The sequence below is a fragment of the Typopeltis vanoorti genome, chromosome 3, assembly GCF_054136105.1.
Source record: "Typopeltis vanoorti isolate ZY-2024b chromosome 3, IOZ_Tvanoo_1.0, whole genome shotgun sequence".
Lineage (NCBI taxonomy): Eukaryota > Metazoa > Arthropoda > Arachnida > Uropygi > Thelyphonidae > Typopeltis > Typopeltis vanoorti.
The window spans coordinates 70,684,775-70,708,351 of NC_143551.1; the positions used below are offsets into that span (position 1 = coordinate 70,684,775).

A 23,577-nucleotide genomic window follows, 5' to 3' on the forward strand; every position below is an offset into this window, starting at 1 on the left:
CAATGAAAGTCTGGCTACGGGAGAAGTGCCCAGGGAATGGAAGGAAGGTAAGATAGTGCCATTGCATAAGGGTGGTAGCAGACTAGAAGTGTCTAATTAAAGGGCAGTTTGTGTGTCATCAGTAGTTGTTAAGATCTTGGAGAAATTAGTTAGGGACCATATACAACATTGGGCAGATGAGGGTAATGTTATTTGTGAGAGTCAGCATGGATCTGTTAAGGGAGTGCTCTTGTTTTATTAATATGCTAGCTTTTTATAATAACGTTACAAAAGCAGTTGATGAGGGAAAGGCATATATAGTGCCATTTTCTTGGAATTAGCAAAGGCATTTGACTGGGTGCTACATGATAAGCTGATATTTAAGTTGCAGCACATGGGTTTGGATGTCAGGTTGGTCAACTGCATTCAGGATTGGCTGTGCGATAGGTATCACAGAGTTATGTATGGTGGGGGTATACACAACTCTCAAGGAGGCAGAAGGTTACAAGTGGGGTCCCACAGAGCTCAGTACTGAGACCTATAGTTTAACCTTTATATCAATGACGTTGTCTGTGGATTGCAGGGGGATACTCAGTTGTTTGCGGATGATGTGAAGCTTGAAACGGTTATTAGTAATAGTGCAGATGTGGTAGCCCTGGAAGAGGATTTTAATAAACTAGACAGATGGGCAAATGAATGGGGGATATCAGTTTAATGTAGCAAAATGTAAGGTCTTGAGGTTTGGGAAACTTCATACTTTATTGGAGGAGTCGTACTAGAGGAAGTAGGGGAGACAAGAGATCTGGGGTTGATGATTGATAGAAACCTGAAATTCAGGGGACATATTGCAAAGGTGGTGAAGGTAACCCAGAGGATTGCTGCAATAATGAGAAGGACATTGACATGCAGAGATAAAAGGATTATCATTCCGTTGTATAAGACCCTGATCAGACCACACTTAGACTACTGTTCTCAAATTTGATTCCCAGGATTTGAACAGGATAAATTAACTGTGGAAAGTCTACAGAGGCAGATAACAAAGATAGTTTCAGGACTGTACAGTGTTAGTTATGAGGATCGGCTAAAGGGAATGTGGACTGCAGAGTTTGGTAGATAGAAGGAGGAGAGGTGATATGATTGAGACTGTTAAACTGTTGAGAGGTGGCTACAGGCTTGACACTGGAGAGTTCTTTCGCTTGGTGAAACAGCAGGAAGGAGTGATGACGCGGGGCCCATCCCTGTAAGTTGCGAAAGGAAGTTGTGAGGAAGAGAGTGAGGAGTGTTTTCTTTGCATGGAGTTTGGTTGAACTGTGTAATGCATTGCCTGATAGAATGGTGAGAGCAAGAATGGTCATTGAGTTCAAGGAGTCGTATGATAGACTTTGTGTTTCCTAGGAAGGATCTCATGTGATGAGTCTTGATAGACTTTGTGCTTCCTAGGAAGGACCTCCTACGATGAGTCTTTTAACTCCATGGAGTCCTGAATAATAATAATAATAATAATATCTATTTCCCATTTATAAACCTAACTGTTACTCTGTCTTGAAGGTGCAATTAGTTTAAAGTTGAACTAGGTTTTTCATTTATTTTTCCATTATATATATATAAGTATATATCAATTTTTATTTATAATTCATTAACCACCACCATCCAACTCTGTCTTTCTCAATCTTTAGCCTATTTTAAATTTCTTCTTTACTATATTTTCCAGTGCAGAATTTCTGAGATGTATTCGTTGGAAAAGTTGAAACATTTGTGGAAGGAGAGCAAAACTGGTTAGAGTGTCTGTGTAATAAATGTTTTCAGAGTGAGTGCAGAGAGAGAGAACGAATTATGTGATAGTAGAATAGGGAGTAAATAGATATATAATGGATGTAGTAGCAATATAAGAGACATGATGAACAGAAGAAGGTAATTTGAATAAAGAGAAATTTTTGTTATTTTATGGGTGAAATAACTCTGATAAACGTGAATTTAGAACAGGTTTCATCATTAGTGGAAAAAAATTGTGGTTAACCCTGATTGAATTTTAAGCGATGTCACTAATCTAACAGATAAGCTTAGGCGTTGATGGTTATTCATGACTTATTTTTCACGGTATTAACAACACCACAAACACTTTTATCAACAAGGATGTTTTATTAACGCTAATATTTCGCTGATTTTCAACTCAGCATCATCAGAGCACAACACACATGTAAACGCGACAGTGAGTGAGTGAAACAATATAATTGCAAAAGACAAAAGATCTAAAGTCCTATTTTTGGCGCCCTCTAACGGGAAAAAAAAAAAAAAAAAACAGGTTATCCAGGAGTTTTTCTTAGGATAACCGTCTCCCAAATTTTTGGCAAATTAATGCAACCATATTTGTTAAGGTTGGGAGAATTCTTCAAAGCCATTGCTGACTCAAAAAATAATCTTTCAGATCTATAACGACTCCTAAATAGCACATTCGTTTTCCTCCATCTAATCCTGTGTGAAGGAGTGTCCAAAGCATGGTCTGCCAGTCCCGACTTGCCATAGTAATAGTAGCGAATGTATCTTTCATGTTCTTCCAGGCGGATGTTCACTGATCTTCCTGTTTGCCCATAATAGGCCAAGTCACAGTCACATGGAACTTCATACACTCCTGGGTGTGCTAAAGGGTGAAGTTTATCCTTTGGCTAGCGGATCAGAGTTGCCAGCGTGACATGAGGCTTGAAGGTGGTGCGAAGGCCATGTTTCAACAATACTTTGGCTATCTTTTCCGATGTACCTCTGATATAGGGAATAGAAATGGTCTTGTTGTATTCTTGTGTATTAGGGGGGGATAGAGTAATGGGCCTATGTAGTATTTTTTCTATTTTGTAGGGATTGTAGCCGTTGGCTAAGAACGTATGGCGCAGGTACTGGAGTTCAGTGGTCAGAACTGTATCGTTAGAACAAATGGCTCTGGCTCTGTGTGTAAGTGTTTTTAAAATGCCGTACTGTTGGATTGGATGATGATGTGATTGTTTATGTAGGTATCTTCCTGTGTGTGTAGGCTTCCTGTAAATAGAAAAAGATAGTGATCCATCTGAAAGGTGGGTGACTAATGTGTCAAGAAATGGTAAACAGTTATTTGATTCTTTTTCTACTGTGAAGTGAATTTTGGGGTGTTGGCTGTTTAGGTAGGTGACAAAAGCATCCAAAGTGTCTTGTCCATGGGGCCAGATGGCAAACACATCATCTACATAGCGCAACCACACTAGTGGCTTGTATGTAGCTGTGGTAAGTACTTTGTTTTCAAAGTGTTCCATGTAAAAATTTGCTAACGGGGGGGGAGAGGGGGGAACCCATAGCAGTACCATTAATCTGTTTGTAGAATTTCCCCCCCCTATGTAAAGTAACCTGCATTCATGGTAAATTGAAATAATTCAAAAATATCTGGGGGAAATTTAGACTTGATTAAATCAAGAGTGTCTATAAGTGGTACATTGGTAAATAGGGAGGTGACTTCGAAACTAACCATTATGTCTGAATTTTTTAGGATTAGATTTTTAACCAGTGTTTTGAAATGGATTGAATTTTTTTACAAAAGTAGAGGAGTTGCCAGTAAGAGGGGCAAGCGACTTAGCTAAATGCCAGGCCAGTTTATATGTGGGACTATCTATGCTATCAACTATGGGGCGTAGGGGAACATTAGTTTTGTGGATTTTTGGTAATCCATAAATACGGGCAACTCTGATCCGCTCGCCAAAGGATAAACTTCACCCTTTAGCACACCCAGAAGTGTATGAAGTTCCATGTGACTGTGCCTATTATGGGCAAACAGGAAGATCAGTGAACATCCTCCTGGAAGAACATGAAAGATACATTCGCTACTATTACTATGGCAAGTCGGGACTGGCAGACCACGCTTTGGACACTCCTTCACACAGGATTAGATGGAGGAAAACGAATGTACTATTTAGGAGTCGTTATAGATCTGAAAGATTATTTTTTGAGTCAGCAATGGCTTCGAAGAATTATCCCAACCTTAACAAATATGGTTGCATTAATTTGCCAAAAATTTGGGAGATGGTTATTCTAAGAAAAACTCCTGGATAACTGCTGCTTTTTTTTCCCGTTAGAGGGCACCAGAAATAGGACTTTAGATCTTTTGTCTTTTGCAATTATATTGTTTCACTCACTCACTGTCGCGTTTACATGTGTGTTGTGCTCTGATGATGCTGAGTTGAAAATCAGCGAAATATTAGCGTTAATAAAACATCCTTGTTGATAAAAGTGTTTGTCAAGTTGTTAATACCGTGAAAAATAAGTCATGAATAACCATCAACCCCTAAGCTTATCTGTTAGATTAATGATTCTGCACGGAGAAGATATTGTTTACAAAGCGCGACAGTTTGGTAAGTTGAAACTGAAATTGTCCAGAAAATTGAACCGGTTAGCCTTCCTTAAACGATGCCACGACAACGATATTATTCCATCTTTTCTGAAATTCAAAGAAAAGTTGCAATCGGCAAAGGCACATCGTATTTATCGACGGGTGAGTTTAGCGCTTCTTCGAGAACAAATCGCCGCTACTCGCATAGAGCTTAGTAAGCTAAACAGCTCTATCACAGCTCTACAACAAGAACTAATAAACATCTTAAATCTTGAAATATGGACTGTCCTACAGCAGATCTCCGAAGTTGCAGCAAAAAAAGAATTCACAAAAGTTAGACATAACTGGTAATTAATTTACGGAATTGACAACGCATATAAAGTAAATTAATTAAAGATAGCTTTAATGAATAACTTCTATATTTCGGCAATGTCACATTGCCATCTTCGGGAACATAAAGATATGGTATGTGCACTAAGGAACTAACAAAGCAAATGAGGAAGAAAATAAGAACTAATTTTGTTCCCAAAGTCCTAATGGTGCCCTCTTGCAGGCTAATTTGGTAGTCTTGGCAGTTGGGCTGAAGTTCTCAAAATGAAAGTCTCCCAAATTTGGGGCAGTTTCATGCACCCAAATTTGTTGAGGTTAGGAACGTTTTTTAGAGCTGCTGAAGATTCTTTGAATAGTCTTTCGTATTTAAACTTGCTGCGATGGAATATTTTTGTCTTCTTCCAACGAATTTTATGGTGGGTATCTAAGGCATGGTCTGCCAGCCCAGAGCGGCTGTACTGCTGAAACCGGATGTAGTCTTGGTGTTCTGAAATCCTGATATTTGTTGTTCTGCCTGTTTGGCCAAAGTAGGACAATTTGCAGCTGCAAGGGACCTGGTATACACCAGGTAGGTCTAGGGGAAGTGGTTGGTCTTTGGTAGAGCGGATAAGGGATGCCAACTTTTTATATGGTCTGTAACAGTAAGTAAGGTCATATTTTTTGAGGATATTAGTTATTTTTTCAGAGGTGCCCTGGATGTAGGGGATAGTGATAGACATGGTGTAGTCTTTATTGTGGAGGGGGGAAAAAGTTAAAAGCAAGCACCTAAAGAAATTTGAACTACTACAACAGCGCCAACACACGAAGTCCCGACCACAACTTCGACGAGATCACGTGGTCGTAAACCTATCGTCGGAAACACTCACTGAAGAAGCCGCCAAGAACGCTCTCAGTTTAGGACATAACTTTGCCGTCGCGCCCAAACAAATTCCTAAACTCGAAATTATGATGAAAGTAGAACAGGGTATCCACGATCTTCCGCCAGCAATGGCCAATAACGTGCGACTAGACATAGCAAGTATTATAAACAAAGCTAAGCCTCCAAAAAGTAATATACCACATAAGCAAATAACTGCCCTAAAAAAGTTATACAATAATAAAAATATTATTATTACAAAAGCCGATAAAGGAAATGCAACAGTTATCATGCATAAAGAAGAGTATAACAAAAAAATGCAAGATCTCATATGTGACAGTTCCACATATCAAATTATACATCGAGACCCTACAATGTCGCAAAAGAAAAAATTCCGAAAATTACTAAAAAAATGACATCATGGCCCAAAGAAATCATCAGGAAAATAAAACCAATTCATGTTAAAACACCCCGTATTTATGGATTACCAAAAATCCACAAAACTAATGTTCCCCTACGCCCCATAGTTGATAGCATAGATAGTCCCACATATAAACTGGCCTGGCATTTAGCTAAGTCGCTTGCCCCTCTTACTGGCAACTCCTCTACTTTTGTAAAAAATTCAATCCATTTCAAAACACTGGTTAAAAATCTAATCCTAAAAAATTCAGACATAATGGTTAGTTTCGAAGTCACCTCCCTATTTACCAATGTACCACTTATAGACACTCTTGATTTAATCAAGTCTAAATTTCCCCCAGATATTTTTGAATTATTTCAATTTACCATGAATGCAGGTTACTTTACATAGGGAGGGGAAATTCTACAAACAGATTAATGGTACTGCTATGGGTTCCCCCCTCTCCCCCCCGTTAGCAAATTTTTACATGGAACACTTTGAAAACAAAGTACTTACCACAGCTACATACAAGCCACTAGTGTGGTTGCGCTATGTAGATGATGTGTTTGCCATCTGGCCCCATGGACAAGACACTTTGGATGCTTTTGTCACCTACCTAAACAGCCAACACCCCAAAATTCACTTCACAGTAGAAAAAGAATCAAATAACTGTTTACCATTTCTTGACACATTAGTCACCCGCCTTTCAGATGGATCACTATCTTTTTCTATTTACAGGAAGCCTACACACACAGGAAGATACCTACATAAACAATCACATCATCATCCAATCCAACAGTACGGCATTTTAAAAACACTTACACACAGAGCCAGAGCCATTTGCTCTAACGATACAGTTCTGACCACTGAACTCCAGTACCTGCGCCATACGTTCTTAGCCAACGGCTACAATCCCTACAAAATAGAAAAAATACTACATAGGCCCATTACTCTGTCCCCCCCTAATACACAAGAATACAACATGACCATTTCTATTCCCTATATCAGAGGTACATCGGAAAAGATAGCCAAAGTATTGTTGAAACATGGCCTTCGCACCACCTTCAAGCCTCATGTCACGCTGGCAACTCTGATCCGCTCGCCAAAGGATAAACTTCACCCTTTAGCACACTCAGGAGTGTATGAAGTTCCATGTGACTGTGACTTGGCCTATTATGGGCAAACAGGAAGATCAGTGAACATCCGCCTGGAAGAACATGAAAGATACATTCGCTACTATTACTATGGCAAGTCGGGACTGGCAGACCACGCTTTGGACACTCCTTCACGCAGGATTAGATGGAGGAAAACGAATGTGCTATTTAGGAGTCGTTATAGATCTGAAAGATTATTTTTTGAGTCAGCAATGGCTTTGAAGAATTCTCCCAACCTTAACAAATATGGTTTTATGCATTAATTTGCCAAAAATTTGGGAGATGGTTATCCTAAGAAAAACTCCTGGATAACTGCTGCTTTTTTTTTTTTTTTTTCCGTTAGAGGGCGCCAAAAATAGGACTTTAGATATTTTGTCTTTTGCAATTATATTGTTTCACTCACTCACTGTTGCGTTTACATGTGTGTTGTGCTCTGATGATGCTGAGTTGAAAATCAGCGAAATATTAGCGTTAATAAAACATCCTTGTTGATAAAAGTGTTTGTGGTGTTGTTAATACCGTGAAAAATAAGTCATGAAGCGATGTCACATTCATGAGGATGCAATATTCTGATAAACTGCTGATTGAATACCTCAACTCTCTTATCAGCAGCAGTTACCAAACTCTCGCTTTCATACACTAACATCATCATCCTCCAAGTACCATTCTTATAATCATTCTTTCTTCTCTTTTCTTGGCTTGAGCTGCTAATTTCTGCTCATACAACACTTATGTTGTCCATATACCCACTGAGTCAAATCTTTTCTATGCACTCCTCATGTAAATGATTATCATCATCATCATCCTTCATGTTGTGCTGCCTCCATAAAGCTTTCTTTATCCAGATTGCATGCTTAATCTCCCCATTCATCCATTGTCCTTGTACTTTATTTAGCCTTTTCACCTTTGGAATACACTCAGATACTGCTGCTCTTAAACATTTCATGATTACTTCAAGCAGTATTTCTTCTATTATTTTTTCTATTATTTCTACATAATTCCTCTTTTCATGATATTGTTCACATTTATTAAGTTTTTCATAACCATTGGCCTTGTAGTTCCACATATATTCTTTCCTTACAGAAGTTCTCATATGACTGGCTACAACTCAGATGATCCTTATGGTCATCTGAGTTGTAGCCAGATGGAGGAAGATTAGAGCACTCTATTCGCAATCACATCTTCTCATGATAAGATAAGACTCTCAACCCTGATGTCCCCCCCCCCCTTACATACTGCCTAAGATAGTTGTCTCTCAGTGATTGAAGAAATTCATTCTGCTTATTCCAATGCTTTCTCCTCATTCCAAACTATATGTTACCAGAATTAAAATCACCCATAGTGATCATCCTTCCGTTCACTAACTCAAGTTTTCTGGACATTTCTTCTTTACCAATGTCTACATTCCCTGGCCTATATCAGAATCCAACTAAATATCTCTTCCTGTCAACCTCCATCTTACACTATACTCCATTCTGCTTCAAAATTGCTGCCACTATTTTCCCCTTGTGTATTTTAACTTTGTGTAGACATAATTCCCCTACTATTGTCATCAGAAACACTCCCCTTCTTATCTTCATGAAAAACACCATAGCTGTCTGATGTAGAAAGTTTTTTAACTTGGGTATACTATAAGGGACATGAAACTGTTGGATTGATAATTAATTGTTGGATAAAGGAATAAACTAAATTTATTGGGCAAACTATGTTAAAGATACCAAGCAATTTTATAAGCTAGGTTTTAATCCTTTTTTTCCCAAGTAAGCAAACAGACAAGTAAGTCAAGTTTGCACCTGCACGTAGTGAAAGTCTGAGGCGACTTGTGATAAAGGTGGAGTAAGCTCCATTCACTTTCCTTAGTATTTTCCCTTAATCCAAAGCACATCCCCTTGCGGAGATATATGATGCTATGCATTGGGTAGTGGCCTTTGTCTTTAATGCATAGCATCATACATCTCCGCAAGGGGATGTGCTTTGCATTAGGGTAAAATACTAAGGAAAGTGATCAGAACTTACACCACCTTTACCATGAGTTGCCTCAAACTTGCACTACGTGTAGGTACAAACTTGACTTACTTGTCTGTTTGCTTACTTGGAAAAAAAGGATTAAAAACCTAGCTTATAAAATTGCTTGGTATCTTTAACACCATAGCTGTCCATTTCTTTACCACCGAGTTGCCTCAAACTTGCACTACGTGTAGGTGCAAACTTGACTTACTTGGGAAAAAAGGATTAAAACCTAGCTTATAAAATTGCTTGGTATCTTTAACACCATAGTTGTCCATTTCTATTTCCATTAGGATATCATTCAAATCTAGCCATGTGCTTCACTTATTCCAACTATTGTCAATCAATTCAACAGTTTTATGTCCCTTATTTCATCCGATATTCCTTTTACTTGTAAATAAGCACAGCAATTCATTTCCTGGTCTATAGCCAATCCTACTTATGCCACCCTTCATCTGTGATCTTTTCTTCATACTTGCTCCTGTCTGCTAACCTTTATAACTCTTTAAACTATATATCCCCTACACTTTTAGGAATGGCTTGGATAAATGCTTGTTTCCATACTGCTGGATAGGTGCCAGATGAGTAGAATAGCTGATAAAGATAATCCAGAAATCCTGTTCTAGAGACCAAACATGGAAAATTTTCCAGTTTTTCCAGCTTCCAATAAGAGTCAATCTTTCCAGCTACAATGTACAAAATATGATAGATATAATGAATATGAACTGAAACCCCAATAGTAAAGTTAAAAATTTGTACATTATTTCCATATATGCTCCAGTTTTAATGCATTTCACCTGATGAAGGAACTAGCAAGAAATGGACTAAGTCATGACAAGAAATGAACAGGCAATGTTAGGTTGTACAACTGTATTTATGAATTACCTGTAGTAAAGCCTCAGTAAAAGTATCCTCTGAAGTGTTTCATCATCAGAAAAGCATGCATGCATCCACGCACGCACACGCACACACGTCAGGATGGCTAAGTGGTCATAGGTGTAGCATTTAGGTTTACAACAAGAGATTCTGGGGCTGGGTTTGAATCTCACGCATGACTTACTTAAATTTCTGTGAACATTTGGAACCTTGTTCTTTGGGAAATTTATTTATTATTTTATTTTTTTAAGCTAAGGACTTGGGGATGATTATGGAAAGGGGAGCGAAGTTTTGAGGGCATATTGCAATGCTAGCCAAACAGTACAGTTGTTGAAGAACATATTAACAAACAGGAATAGGAAGGTAATTATTCCCCTTTATAAGCTTTTAATAAGATCACTTCTGGATTACTGAATCTAGATGACTTGGTCATCTGGATTCTGTGGGAATGAAGAAGTGGTGGAGAGAATCCAGAAGCAGAGTGACAAACATTGTGGTAGGTCTATGGAATGCTCTCTATGAGAACAGATCGAAGGTGTATGGGCTTCCAAAAATAGCAGATAGGTGTTTTTCACCTATAAATAAAAGCATGTCTCCTCTTTTTCACCTATCAATAAGGGATTGACATTGGAGACTTTTTTTTTTTTTTCAGTACACGGCAGAGAGAGAGAGAGAGAGAGAGAGAGAGAATGCGGGATCACCCATGGAAATTGTGTGAGAGTATTGTTAGCAAGGATATGAAGAATAGATTTTTTGCTTGGAGAGTGGTGAATTGGTGGAATGGGTTGCCAGCAGGGCTGTCGCCAGATTAGATTGTGCCCTGAGGCAAACAGTTAAATGTCACCCCTGATGGATTATAAGATAAAAATATAAGAAAATCCCCAGTTGCTATTTTCTTTTTATTACAAGAGAAACATTAATGCAAAACGATTGCATATTAATTAAATGTTTGCTCTATGGGGATATTGCACCATAAAACTGTTTATAAGCTCTTCTAAATTTAAATTATAAGCTATGTCCGCCTCTATCGATATAGTTCCTAGACCAACCAATCTTTCTTGGGTCATTGCCATTCGCAAATAATTTTTAATCAGTTTAAGCTTGGGAAAAACTTCTTTCCGCACTTGCTATACTAATGGGAATTATTAGTGTAGCATCAGCGCCTGCCACAATATGGCTGAACGAGTGCCCTTATTAAGCCGCACTGCCTCTATGCTACACCCTGCCGATGGTACTGGGTGATGGTGACATGGTGGTGGTGAGTGCTTCGTCAATGAAACAGTTTAAAGAGCAGTATGATAGGTAGTTGTGTTCAGTGGTGTAGCTAGAGCTTTCGCCGCCCGGGGCGAATCCCGAGTTTTCCGCCCCTCTCAATACACCAAAAATACTACAAAAAGTCAAAATGACATATAGGAAAATAAATTAAACTATGTTTATTTTTGAAGCAAAACTTTAATTTCAACATTCTAAAATGTTATGTTTCTTGCTTTTCTGTTAGCAAAATTGTCGATGACATTGGAGAAATCTATTTCATAATAATGTAGGTAATTCTTAATCTATTTTATTTTGAAAAACTCCTCTCACAATTAGCAACACTTACAGCAATTGTGAGGAAAATTCGCAGTAGTATTACAATATTTGGTCTGTCTCAGGACTAATGCCAGGGTACCACAAGGTTTTGTCCTCTCGCCAACCCTCTTCCTGCTATATGTCAATGACCTACTTCAGTTGACCTCCAATCCAGTACAAAAAAAAACAGGTTTTTTGCAGTTGCAAGCTGCTATTCTACTACAGCCATGCAAGTAGGACAGCCAACATCAAAACTGCCAAATACTTAACTACATCCAGTTCCACCACTATGGCCACTTAATACTTGCTCACAATGCACTGGACACCAACCATAGCATAAGCTGGAAGAAGGCCACTCCACTCCATTGCAGCAAATACAAATATGAGAGGATATTCCTAGAAACTGCTTCAAGAAACTTCCCAAACCTCAACAAATTTGGTTGTATGAAACTGCCCCAAATTTGGGAGGCACTCATCTTCAGAACTTCAGACCAACAGCCAATATCATCCAGTTTAACTACTTGGTGGCACTATTTAGGAATTTAGGCTCAACTATGGTCCATGCTTCAGCCTCATTTACCTTGTGGTGGTAAATGAGGCTGAAGATGTGATATATATCACATCTGCATCCTGTGGTGGAATTTTGACTTTGAATTGTCAAAGTCAGAATATTCATGCAAAATGCCAAAAGTGTGAATTTTCGGTACTGTATGATCTGAAGGACTGCAATCATATGGTTATAGTAATTTCTTGTACAATATGTGTAAACAAATGAATAGTTGTTTGCTCATGTTTTGTTGTTGTTATGTTCCATCCAGTCATTTTTGACTCTTGGTGATCTTGTGAACAAAGGGTCTCCATCATAATCTACCTTTTCTTTCTTTCAGTAATTGTAAGTTCAAGTTGGTAAATTCTTTTATGTTGTCCATCCAATTATTTTGTGGACTTCCTCTTCTTCTCATTCCCTCAATCTTCTCCAATATAACTGCCTTTTTCCAATGATTCATCAGCTCACATAATATGTCCAAAGTACATCAACTTCTGTTTAGCGATCATCGTCTCCAAGGAACATTTTATCTTTATATTCTCTAAAGCTATATTCTTATTGGTCATTCTTGAAGTCCATGAGATTCTTAACAGTCTCCTCCACATCCATAATTCAAATGAATCAATTCACTTTCTGTCTTTCTTCTTAATAATCCAGCTTTCACATCTATATATAATTACTGGAAATTCAACCTGAAGCAAAAGTAACAACAGTGGGAGAGCCAGACAGATGATATTACAAAATTTTTTCTCAACAAATTACAAGAAAGTTTTGATGCTTGCTCAAACCTTCCAAGAAAATCCTGGACTCAGCTTAATAGAATACGAACTGGTCATGGTGTATGTACGGATATGCTTTTTAAATGGGGTAAACGATCATCCCCCACATTGTGATTGTGGAGCTCAAAGACAAACCATGGACCATATTGTGACCCAATGTTATCTTAGCGCACATTCAGAAGACAAGTCGGACTTTCTAAGTGCTATTCCCAAAGCTATGAACTATTTGACTAATATGGATATAACTTTTTAATTTTATTGGTTTTTAAAATGATTCTTAATTATATTTGCTTTTAAAATGACAGTGTATTGTACTGCATGTTTTGTTATTCATGCCATATGAATAAATAAATAAAATACTAGAAATACCATTGCTTGACAATTCTCTAACTTTCGTGGCCTTACTCACACCTCTATCTTTCATAATTTTTGTCATGTTTAGAATTGTTTTTTTTCCCCCATGACTATCCTTCTTTTAATTTCATCTTCACATTTACCATCATTTCTGATTCTGGACCCTAGTCAACATCTTTCTCTAAACTGAGAGTAATTTAATAATAAGGTGAGACACCTCATATAGGTAAAGATGACTTCTCCATTGCTTCCACCTTCGTATCACCACCTTCGGCTCCCACTGATGAGACCTCAATAAAGGTCAAAACTGGTCTGGGTAGTGGCTCTTCCCTTAATTCTTAGCATTATACATGTCCGCAAGGAGATGTGCTTTGCATTATGGAAGATACTAAGACAAGGAGTGACGAGAGCTTGGTTCACCTTTACCATGAGTTGCCTCAGTCCTGAAGATACTTCAGGTGCAAACTTTCTTTGTTTACACTTGGATCAAGGATTAAACTAAATTTATTTTAGAGGACATATTGCTAAGGTAGCCCTAAGATCTTATAAAGAGGAAATTGTATTTCCTCTTTATAAGATCTTGATATGCACACATCTGGGTTACTGTGCTCAAAATCTGGTTCCCTGGGCTTCTTGGGGATGAAGAAGCAGTGGACAGGATTCAAGTGTAGTGACCAAGATGATGAGTGGCCTGTAGAATGTCCTATGAGGATAGATTGAAGGTGTGTGGATTGCAGAAGTTGGTTGATAGGAGAAAAAAAAGAAGGGAAATGATAGAAACGTTTAAGTTGCTTAAAGGATTTTATAGGATAGATGCAGGGGAAATGTTTCAGCACTCGGCTAGAAGGACCAGAATAAGGGGTCATCCCTGGAAATTGAATACAGGTGGGGTATGAGGACTAGATTTTTTGTTTGGAGAGTGGTGAATGAGTGAAATGGGTTGCTAGTTGTGAGTGCTTTTTCTGTTAATGGGTTCAAGGAGAAGTATGATAGATTGAGTCTCCTGCAATGGGTCTTCAGACTCCATGGAGGTTGCCCATATAATAATAAATAATAATAATCTCTTTCTCATTAAGTACACTTCTTATTATCGAATCACCTTACAATACCTTTTCAGTTACTCCCAAAATCAGCAAGTCATCTCTTTAGTGTTTTTAATATTTGCATCCCCCACCCCCACCCCTTTTTTTTTGTCATCTCATGTGACAATAGTAAAAACTGAGTGGCTGGATAGAGTCAGTGAACTAACATGAGTGTAAAAGTTTGTTCGATGTTCATTGTACAAACCAAATATGTTTCATGCATAGGATTAATTTATCATACTTTAATAATAAATATAATTTCCTGATTCACGTGTAGACCTACACCTTTTACGGTATAGGCATTCGGATCTGAAATCCTACAGAATAGTTTGGTTACTCCTTATTCCTGGAGGTATTCTATGTCTGAATACCTTCCCTGAATATAGGGGAAAAAAACCCTGTAGTCCATGCCTAAGACTGACTAACTTGGCTATGTCTGAGAAAGATCCTAAGCTCTTCACGTCAATGACGGAAATCGAATGCAAGACATTCGATTTCCTTCATTGACACGTTCCACAACCATATGCCTGGTTGCGGAGCGTGTAACAACTCGGCTAACCATGTGCCAATAAATATATGCAGTAGTAAATCAGGAAAATCAAACAATAAAAAAAAACATTTATTTCTTTTTAATTTCACTGGTCCTTTCAACATGCTATATTTATCTGTAACTTTTATTTTATACTGATACTTTTATGTACATATAAAAAAAAATGTAATTTCATAGTGTAGCAGTTGCATTATAACAGTATACTTACTTTACTGTGTCCCTCCATTCAGGCCATATGCACTATCTCCCTTTATCGTAAGTAGAGTGCCCTCCCATGATGTGTTCTTGGACCAATGGAGGTGTCATATAATAATAACATGTAGATGAACTTATCATAGCCATGTAACTGCAGCTACAAAGTGTGTCACCAATAAATTCTTAGTTTAGGCATTTGTTCTGATTTTTTGCCACTCACTAGTTTGGGCTGCAAGTGCAATATGAATATATACAGGTGTGTCCACTTTTGGTTTGTAAGAGAATTTTATTGTTGTTGTTGTTGTTGTTCTTCCTTTCCAGGCTTATAGGCCAAGTGGCCTATTCCAGACTCAATTCCATCTTTTTAAGAGTTTTCCTCTACATTGGGTACCTTTTGGCGTAATTTAGAATTTGTTTAAGTATTCTGCTTCTATTCATTCTCAGTAGGTGTCTTTCCATTTTTCTCTATAGCAAATAACTGTTTTGTTTAGGGAGTTTGTAATTCCAAGTGTATTTCTGATTTTGCTGCTTTTCATTTTATCCATTATTGTGACTCCTTCAGTTTTGCACAAAAATTTCATTTCAGATGAATCAATTCTTCTTTCATCTGCTTTTTTTATTGCCCATATCTCACTGCCATAAAGGAAGATAGGTTTAGCTACTGTATTGTAGATTCTTACTCGTATGTGTTTTTGTAGATAATTGGATTTAAAAATTTTATTTATAATGCCTGTTACTTTTAAAAAGTTTGAAATCTTCAGTTCCATATCAGCTTAATTTTCATATGACATCGTCTTGTTTTGAATTATGGACAAAACAACTGGGCTATAAGGCCAGTGTATTATATCCGTTAATCGTATGCATTCTTCTGGCCACTGTAATATAAGAAAAAAAACTCTGCAACTTTCATAGTAAACAGATAACTTATCTTCAATTGAAAAGCCTCTCCCTTATAAAGGTATTCTTTGCATCTTAGATGGGATCAAAGCTATTTCTTAAGAGATCAGACTGGTGCTACAGCCTGAGACTTGCTAAATTAGCCCTGCTTGAAAAGGACCTATATAAAATTCTTCTTGTCATAGACTGTTTTGAATTCATGCCTCTTTTAAAGACTAATTATTCATAACAAACCACTAAGCCACTGAAGTTACATGAATAGTGTCACATAAGTTACAAATTAAAAAACTGAAATTGAAATTGCAAACTGCTGCTTCTGCAAGTACCAATAAACACCTTTCTGAAGTTTGAAAATTGTTTTTCTCTCCTATATATGCGAATTTTTTTTTTTCTGCACATTGTCTGCATTCCAAATTGATTCATAATTTGTTCATTAGATAATTCATTGATTTAATGGTGAATGTGAAGATTCAGTGAGACAAATAAATGGTACTTTTAAAAAATGTGAATCTCACTTGTGAAAAGCAACGTACCTATCGAAAACTAGAGTTAGCACCACAGTAATTATCTATAAATTAAGAAGAGAAATGTCTGTCTTAGTATAGCATTATAGGTTCAGGAAATGGGAAGTTTACATTAATAAATTATTTTGTTATTCTTATTTAAAATAATAGTGTCTATAAAAGACATCCTCATATTTATTAAATAAATATTCTAAGCCTGCAGTTATAATGAAATATAATTTTTATTGTGCCTCTAATAGATGGTGCAAGTTGTACAAGACAAAAATAAATGATGTTCATAATGCAAAGCATGAACTACAAGGTAGAAAGATGCTTGATAAGCTGAAAACAAAATAATTTTGTAGTATTGGAACTATTAAAGTGTATGTGAAGTGAAAAATTGTGGAAACATGAATTTTCAATGGACCTCACAAAAAAAATTTCAAGAATCAGTGAACAAAATTACTGTATTACAGCAATTCAAATAATTGCCTGCAAAATCTCTAAGGTCATGTGCATGTAAAACTTCAATGTGACAAGTATGTACTGCATCAAAATAGCTAAGTAGAAATTTTTTTTTTTTGTTGAGACATGAAATAATCGAAGATGATTCAGAGATGCATTTTGTGAATGATTGCAAGCAAAGATGGACAGGAAATGAATGGCTTGTGGTTATGATGTTAGTGAGAAGGGAAATCATTCAAGCTTATGATGCAGTGGGGAAAAAAAAAACTTCACATATTGATCTTATTGATGCAATGAAAAAAAAAATAGAACTTTATATATTGATCTCATTGATGCAACAAAAACAAAAGAACACTTCATATATTGATCTCATTGATGCAACGAAAAAAAAAAGAACTTCACGTATTGATCCTAAATCTGAACATTCATTCAAAAATTAGAAAAAGTAGTGAATTTACTGGAATTTATCAGAAAAATATGTGGTCCCAGGAGTGAAGGAATGTTGGCAATGCTATGTACCTCAATATTTATATATCTCCTACTAAGGAAGGTAGTAAACCTATAGTTCACCAGTAGTGTAAACAGGTTAAGAGATTTGTTTTTAACATTTTTATTATTTTATTTATTTTTAATCCTGCTTTAAAGACCAAACTTGGAACTTTATCGAGCCACTTCAAGCGTCCAATAAGCAGGATGGTGATCTCACAATGGATACCACTTGCATGGATACCTTTTGATAAGCATTTCCCTGACTAGTGGATAGGCCAATGAGGAAGTATTATGTACTCCCCACCCCCTCACTTCATACAAACATTCATTTCCTATAACTTCATCTGACTTTATTTGTGGTAAATTACCATAAAGATGTAGTGTACAGCAGAAAAAAAAAGTCACACTTAAAGGACATTATGGAATGGAATTTAATAGCCACATACAGACAGCAATTATTTGGTGAACTTTTGTCATTCAGATATTTGTAGCTGTCGGCAATGTAGAAAAGTAAATATTTGTTGAATTTGAACATCTATAATAGTTCTCATAAGTGTGAACTACTGCAGTTTAAGAAATTTTATTATTATTAAGAAATAATAAACATAGAAATTGCAGTGGTTCACATAAGTGTTACAAACTACAGCTTCTGCAAGTAGCAAATAAATACCTTTCTGAAGTTTGCATATTGGTTGTTTTTCTCTCCTAAAATATGAAAATTTATTGATAATTTGTTCGTTAAATAATTCATTGATTTAATAGTGAATGTCAAGATACAGCGAGACAAATAAATAGCACATTTTTTAAATTTTTTTTTAATGTGAATCCCATGAGAAGTTACACACCTATCAAAAACTAGTATTAGCACCATAAGTAAGATAAGAGTTAGAAAATCTAGAAACTCTACTCTACAGACCAAATATGGAACTTTTACAAGTCATTTTAGGCTATTAATAAGCAAAATTAGTCATACTGAAAATTGAAATCCATCTACAATCTAGCTATCTGCCCAGCCAACCAGGCTTCCTACTATAGGTTTATTAAGTATACATTTAATAAAAACTATTTAGTGTATACTTAATAAACTTATACTATACAAGAATAACACAAGTTTTACCTTTTCAAGGATGGATTGCCATGAAAAAATAATAATAATAATAAAATAATAATAAATTAACAATAACTGCAAAGAGCACACACAAAGAAAAGGCATATAATGGGAAGATAACAGTATAAATACTTACTTTTTGAGAGGTACAGGACTGCCAGCATGAGAATGCCCTCCATTTCTTGCATCCGCTATAGGGCATGTAACCATCATATATGCTATAATAAATAAATAAAAGTTTAAGACACAGAAAGCATATCCTTTACAAATTACATTCCATATGTTATCTTTCCAAAATGTAAAATTAAAAATGCATGAAAATAGGCAGAAAAACAGAAAAGCATCAAGTGAATTCTGAAGAACGAGTAAAACACAGATAGGTAAAATATGCACCAAAGAAGTGCATATTTTACCTATTTAATAGTAATAAATAATTAAAATAATACTTGACAAGAAATTATATTCTTGTTTATATTCCTTATTTCAACTAAGTGTTAAGTGAACAAAAATCTGCACATGAAACATCTTCAGAACCAGACTGGTTATATATAGTGAACAGTTGACCTTACATCATGTCTACCTATTATTTCATAATACACAGTATACTTTCATCTCAGGTATGTGTAATGCTATGAATTATGAGAAGAATCACTACCCAGACTATATGGAACAAAGGAACAAAATAAGGGACAAAATAAATACACTATTTGTTTCTTTACCTGCCAATATTTTGCTACTTTTATACCCTGTGTCTTCAGAGCACAAATAGTTTGTCACACCACCCAAATACTAACAATCAGTTATTAGTGGGAATGGGTTTTAAAAATTGTAATGGATAACAAAAAGAACTAAAGTCCTAATTTTCACCTATATTATTGAATAAAGAAACATTTAGAATTATTAAATTGATCTTAAAACGATTGCCTCCCGGATTTGGTCAATTAATACAATCATATTCGTTGAAGTTTGAGGAATATTTCATGCCTGCTGCTGATTTCCATAAAAAGTCTCTCCAACTTTTAAGGATTTCTGTGTAGCACTTTGGTTTCCTTCCATCTAATCCTGTGTGAGCAGATGCCAAAAGCATGGTCTGGCAGTCTGAACTTGCAATACAATAATGGAAAAAGTATTTCATATGTTCTCTGAGGCAGATGCCAACAGATCTTCCTGTCTGTCCATAGTAAGAAAGTTCACAAATAAAGGGCACTTTATACCCTCCTTCATGCATACAGGATCAAGTTTTTTCTTAGATTAATGAATGAATGAGGATTGCTAGTTTGATGTATGGTTTGAACATGACATGACGCTTATATTCATTAAGCATTGTCGCTATCTTTTCAGATGTGCCTTGGATAATAATGGAAAGTAATAGTTTCGTTGTGTTAAAAAATATATATTTATTAGTGGTTCATTAGTAAACAGTAATGTCAAAGCTAATCACGATGCCTGAAATTTTTAAAAAGTACACTTTTTTTTAATAGTTTTAAGGTGAACATATATTTTTACAATGGAGACAGGAGTGAGTTACCTGTGAAGGGAATAATTTTGCCAAGTGTTTGGCAAGTTTGTAGGACTGTTTCTACTACTACTAACAATTGGGCATATCTTATATGTGAATTTTTGTTGCTCCATCTGTTCTGGGTAGTTTTATGCAAAAAGGTTTGCGTATTCTGTTTGATTCATTATAATGGTTATATAATTTTTATTTATTTTAGTTTAAGCAGATCGAAAATGAATAAGAGAAAAGAAAAAACCAAGGAAAGAATGGGAATGATAAGTGCATAGAGCTTGAGGCACTTGCTAGAAAAAAAAGGAAGAAATAACTTGGAAGTTTATTTTGCACTTGGTTAAACTATAATGAATTTAGTTTAATCCTTTATCCAAGTGTAAGCAAACTTTGTAGCAAACTCGTAGCAGTTTGTGAACCAAGCTCTCTGTCTCAGTATCTCCCATAATGAAAAGCACATCTCCTTGTGGACATGTATACTGCTACGTATTAATTTCCTATGCATTAATATCCATTATTGAGGTCTCGTCAGTGGGAGGCAGACCCAGAGTGGTGATACTAAGGCAGAAGCAATAGAGAGGTCATATTTACCTATACAAGTTGCTAACGGGTGTACCACCTTATTATTTTCAGGTGCAAACTTTGTTTGCTTACACTTGGATAAAGGATTAAACTAAATTCATTGAAGAAATAACTTATTGCATAAAGAAATCAAAAATCAGAATGAACAAAAAAGAGCAAATAAATAAATAAAAATATCAAAAGCCAGGAAGGAATACATAGAAGAATTCTAAGTATGAAGGTGATGATGACACCCAAAAGCATACAAGAATACACAAATGTGATCCAACACAAAGATACTCAAGGTGAACTCATGTTAAAATTTACTAAAGTGGAATTTGATACTACATTGAAATTCCTTCCATATAACAATGTCCCTAGAATAGATGGAATCTCAAATGAACTATTAAAAGCTGGAGGAGATAGCTTTCTTAATAAACTACAGGAATGTGTGAGGAAAATTTACAGTGGAGGTAGATGGCCACAAGACAATTTAACATTCATAATCATCACAATCTTCAAGAAAACAAGTACTATTAGTTCAGGCTGTCTGCCTTATCCCACATGTTTTCAGAATAACATTGAAAAAATCATCAAAACTAAACTGGAAGATGCTGTTGTGAAGTATATAAAAACAGATCAGTTTGGATTCCTTAAAAAGAAAGGAACCAGAGAAGCAATAGCATCAAAGAGTATACTTGGAGAAAGCTTTATAAATCAAGAAGAAAAAATTCATACATCTGCTTTGTAGACTAAGACATTTGACAAGGTACCATGAAGACAAGATGTTTTAATATATTAAAGATGGTATCAAAGTATTAATACCTCTCATTAAAGTCCTCTATCAAAAACAAAAAGCAGTTTTATCATTAGGTTTTGGAACTACAGAGTTTGTAAACATAAGGAGAGGTATTATAAGGTAAAGTTGCCTGGTATCATAGCACTCTTTAATATCTTTGCTGATGACATAATCATGGAAACTGTTTAGGAAAGAATAAAATATGGATAAATGCCAAAAGTGTTATATGATTAAGTCTTATCAGATTTGTAGATGGCAACGAATAAAATTGGCTGACAGATAGTAACAGACAGTTTAAAAATCTAACAGCAAAGGCATATAAAAATGACAATAAATACCATAAAGACAAAATTATGGCAATAATCAGAACACCACCAAGCTTAGATCTAATTATTGACAGAAATAAAAGTTGACAAGTTTTAAATTCAGATATTCGGGAAGCCTTCTCACAGAAAATAGCAAGCATTCAGATTAAATAAAATCAAGCACAGCTACCATCAGCAATACAGCAATTATAGCTAAGGGCTACAAATGTTGTGTTGCTGATGGTAGTATAAAGTATAAACAAATCCTTAAGAATTTAAGGACACAAAACACACATGTTGAAATGATTATTTTACTTATTATTAATAAAATAACACTTGACGTTTCGACCCCTATATTGAGGTCATCATCAGAAGGATACATGTATATAGGAAACCAAGCTACATGCTCTTGCACTCTATAAAGGTAAATTAAATCTATGCTGGGGGACAAAGTTGCTCACGTCCATAGTGATCCTAAAGCTATATGTGTCCCCTGGATGGTGCTAAATGAGCAACAGCGATAGGCAGCCAGTCCATCCTCCTGGCCAATTTAATGATGTCTACTTAATTTATTGAATATAGTGACTTCCAGAAACCAGAATTTAGAAACATTGGCCCTACACTACATATTTGTCAATTAAATATTGAATCTATTAGCAAAGCCAAATGCGATTATTTATCGAAATTATTGTTAACCAACAATGTTGATGTGATTGCTGTCCAGGAAACACGTGCTGCTGATCCTGAACAGCTCCTTAAAAGAGGTCGCATTCCAGGTTACGCTGCTATTGGTGCAACTTATCATGAAGTATATGGAATAGCAACATATGTGCAAAATCGTCTTAAAGAAAATTTTCTTCTATCTCAAAATATTGTAGAAAACATACATAACAGTAGTGATAAAAGTTCAAGATATTACAATTATGAATATTTATAAGCCACCTGGATCACCTTGGCTGGAAAAAATTATTCCTATTGCTGAACATCCCGCAGTCTATATTGGGGACTTTAATAGTCACCATGAACAGTGGAATTATGCTCGAAACAATGAATGTGGTGAAAAACTTGTTGATTGGATCAAACTAAATAATCTTCACTTAGTCTTTGATGCCAAAGACAAAGGCACTTTTAGATCTGCGGCCTGGAAAAGAGACTATAACCCTGATTTATGTCTTGTGAGCAAAAATAATTCAGGTCACCCTATGCAAAATCTGAGAAGGGTCTTAAACTGACTTTCCTCATAGTCAACATAGACCGGTATTAATTGACATTGGCATTTCCATTCCATTTGTAAGATCAAAGCCTATCCCACACTGGAATTTAAAAAAGGCTGACTGGAATAAATACGCAAATGAACTTGACAAATGTATTCGCTGGATATCTCCAATAAGTAGTAATTTTCATCGATTTATAGGTATAGTCCTGCTTGCTGCCAAGAAAAGTATTCCTAGAGGTATTAGACATAACTATATACATGGTTGGAGCAAAGAATGTGAATTACTTTATAATGAATATCAGATTAACAATGACCCAAAAACAGCAGACGAACTCCTAGAAAACTTGGATATATCCCAAAGGAAAAAATGGGTAAATACAGTTGAAGGTATAGACTTTACTCATTCCGGCCATAAAGCTTGGAGCCTTCTTAGGAAACTAGGTGGTAGTGCTCCTTTGATTAAAGAACAACCAAGAATCACCCCAGATCAACTAGCTATACATATTGTTAATATATCACGTATCCCAAACAATAAAAAGCATACAAGATATATAAAGAGAAAATTAAAAGAATTTAGCAAGTCTTCACCTATAACTTCAAAATTTGCACACCCTTTTACGCAGCAAGAAGTTGAAGCAGCCTTACAGGAATTAAAGCCTGGTAAGGCTCCTGGTTTTGATAACATTCATCCAGAATTTTTGATT

At 35.9% G+C, this 23,577-nt stretch overlaps 1 protein-coding gene across 2 annotated transcripts in view; it reads right to left on the minus strand.

Annotated features, from left to right (window-relative positions):
* LOC150108248 (protein turtle-like) overlaps positions 1 to 23,577 on the minus strand; it is a 1,021,857-nt gene that overhangs the window by 284,629 nt on the left and 713,651 nt on the right. For both annotated transcript variants that reach the window (XR_016548124.1, XM_090390663.1), the window contains exon 15: positions 18,622 to 18,703. Coding sequence is in view for 1 of the 2 variants with exons in the window: in XM_090390663.1 (XP_090246789.1) it covers positions 18,622 to 18,703 (82 nt within the window). In the remaining variant the exon portion in view is untranslated. The remainder of the gene's footprint in view (positions 1 to 18,621; positions 18,704 to 23,577) is intronic.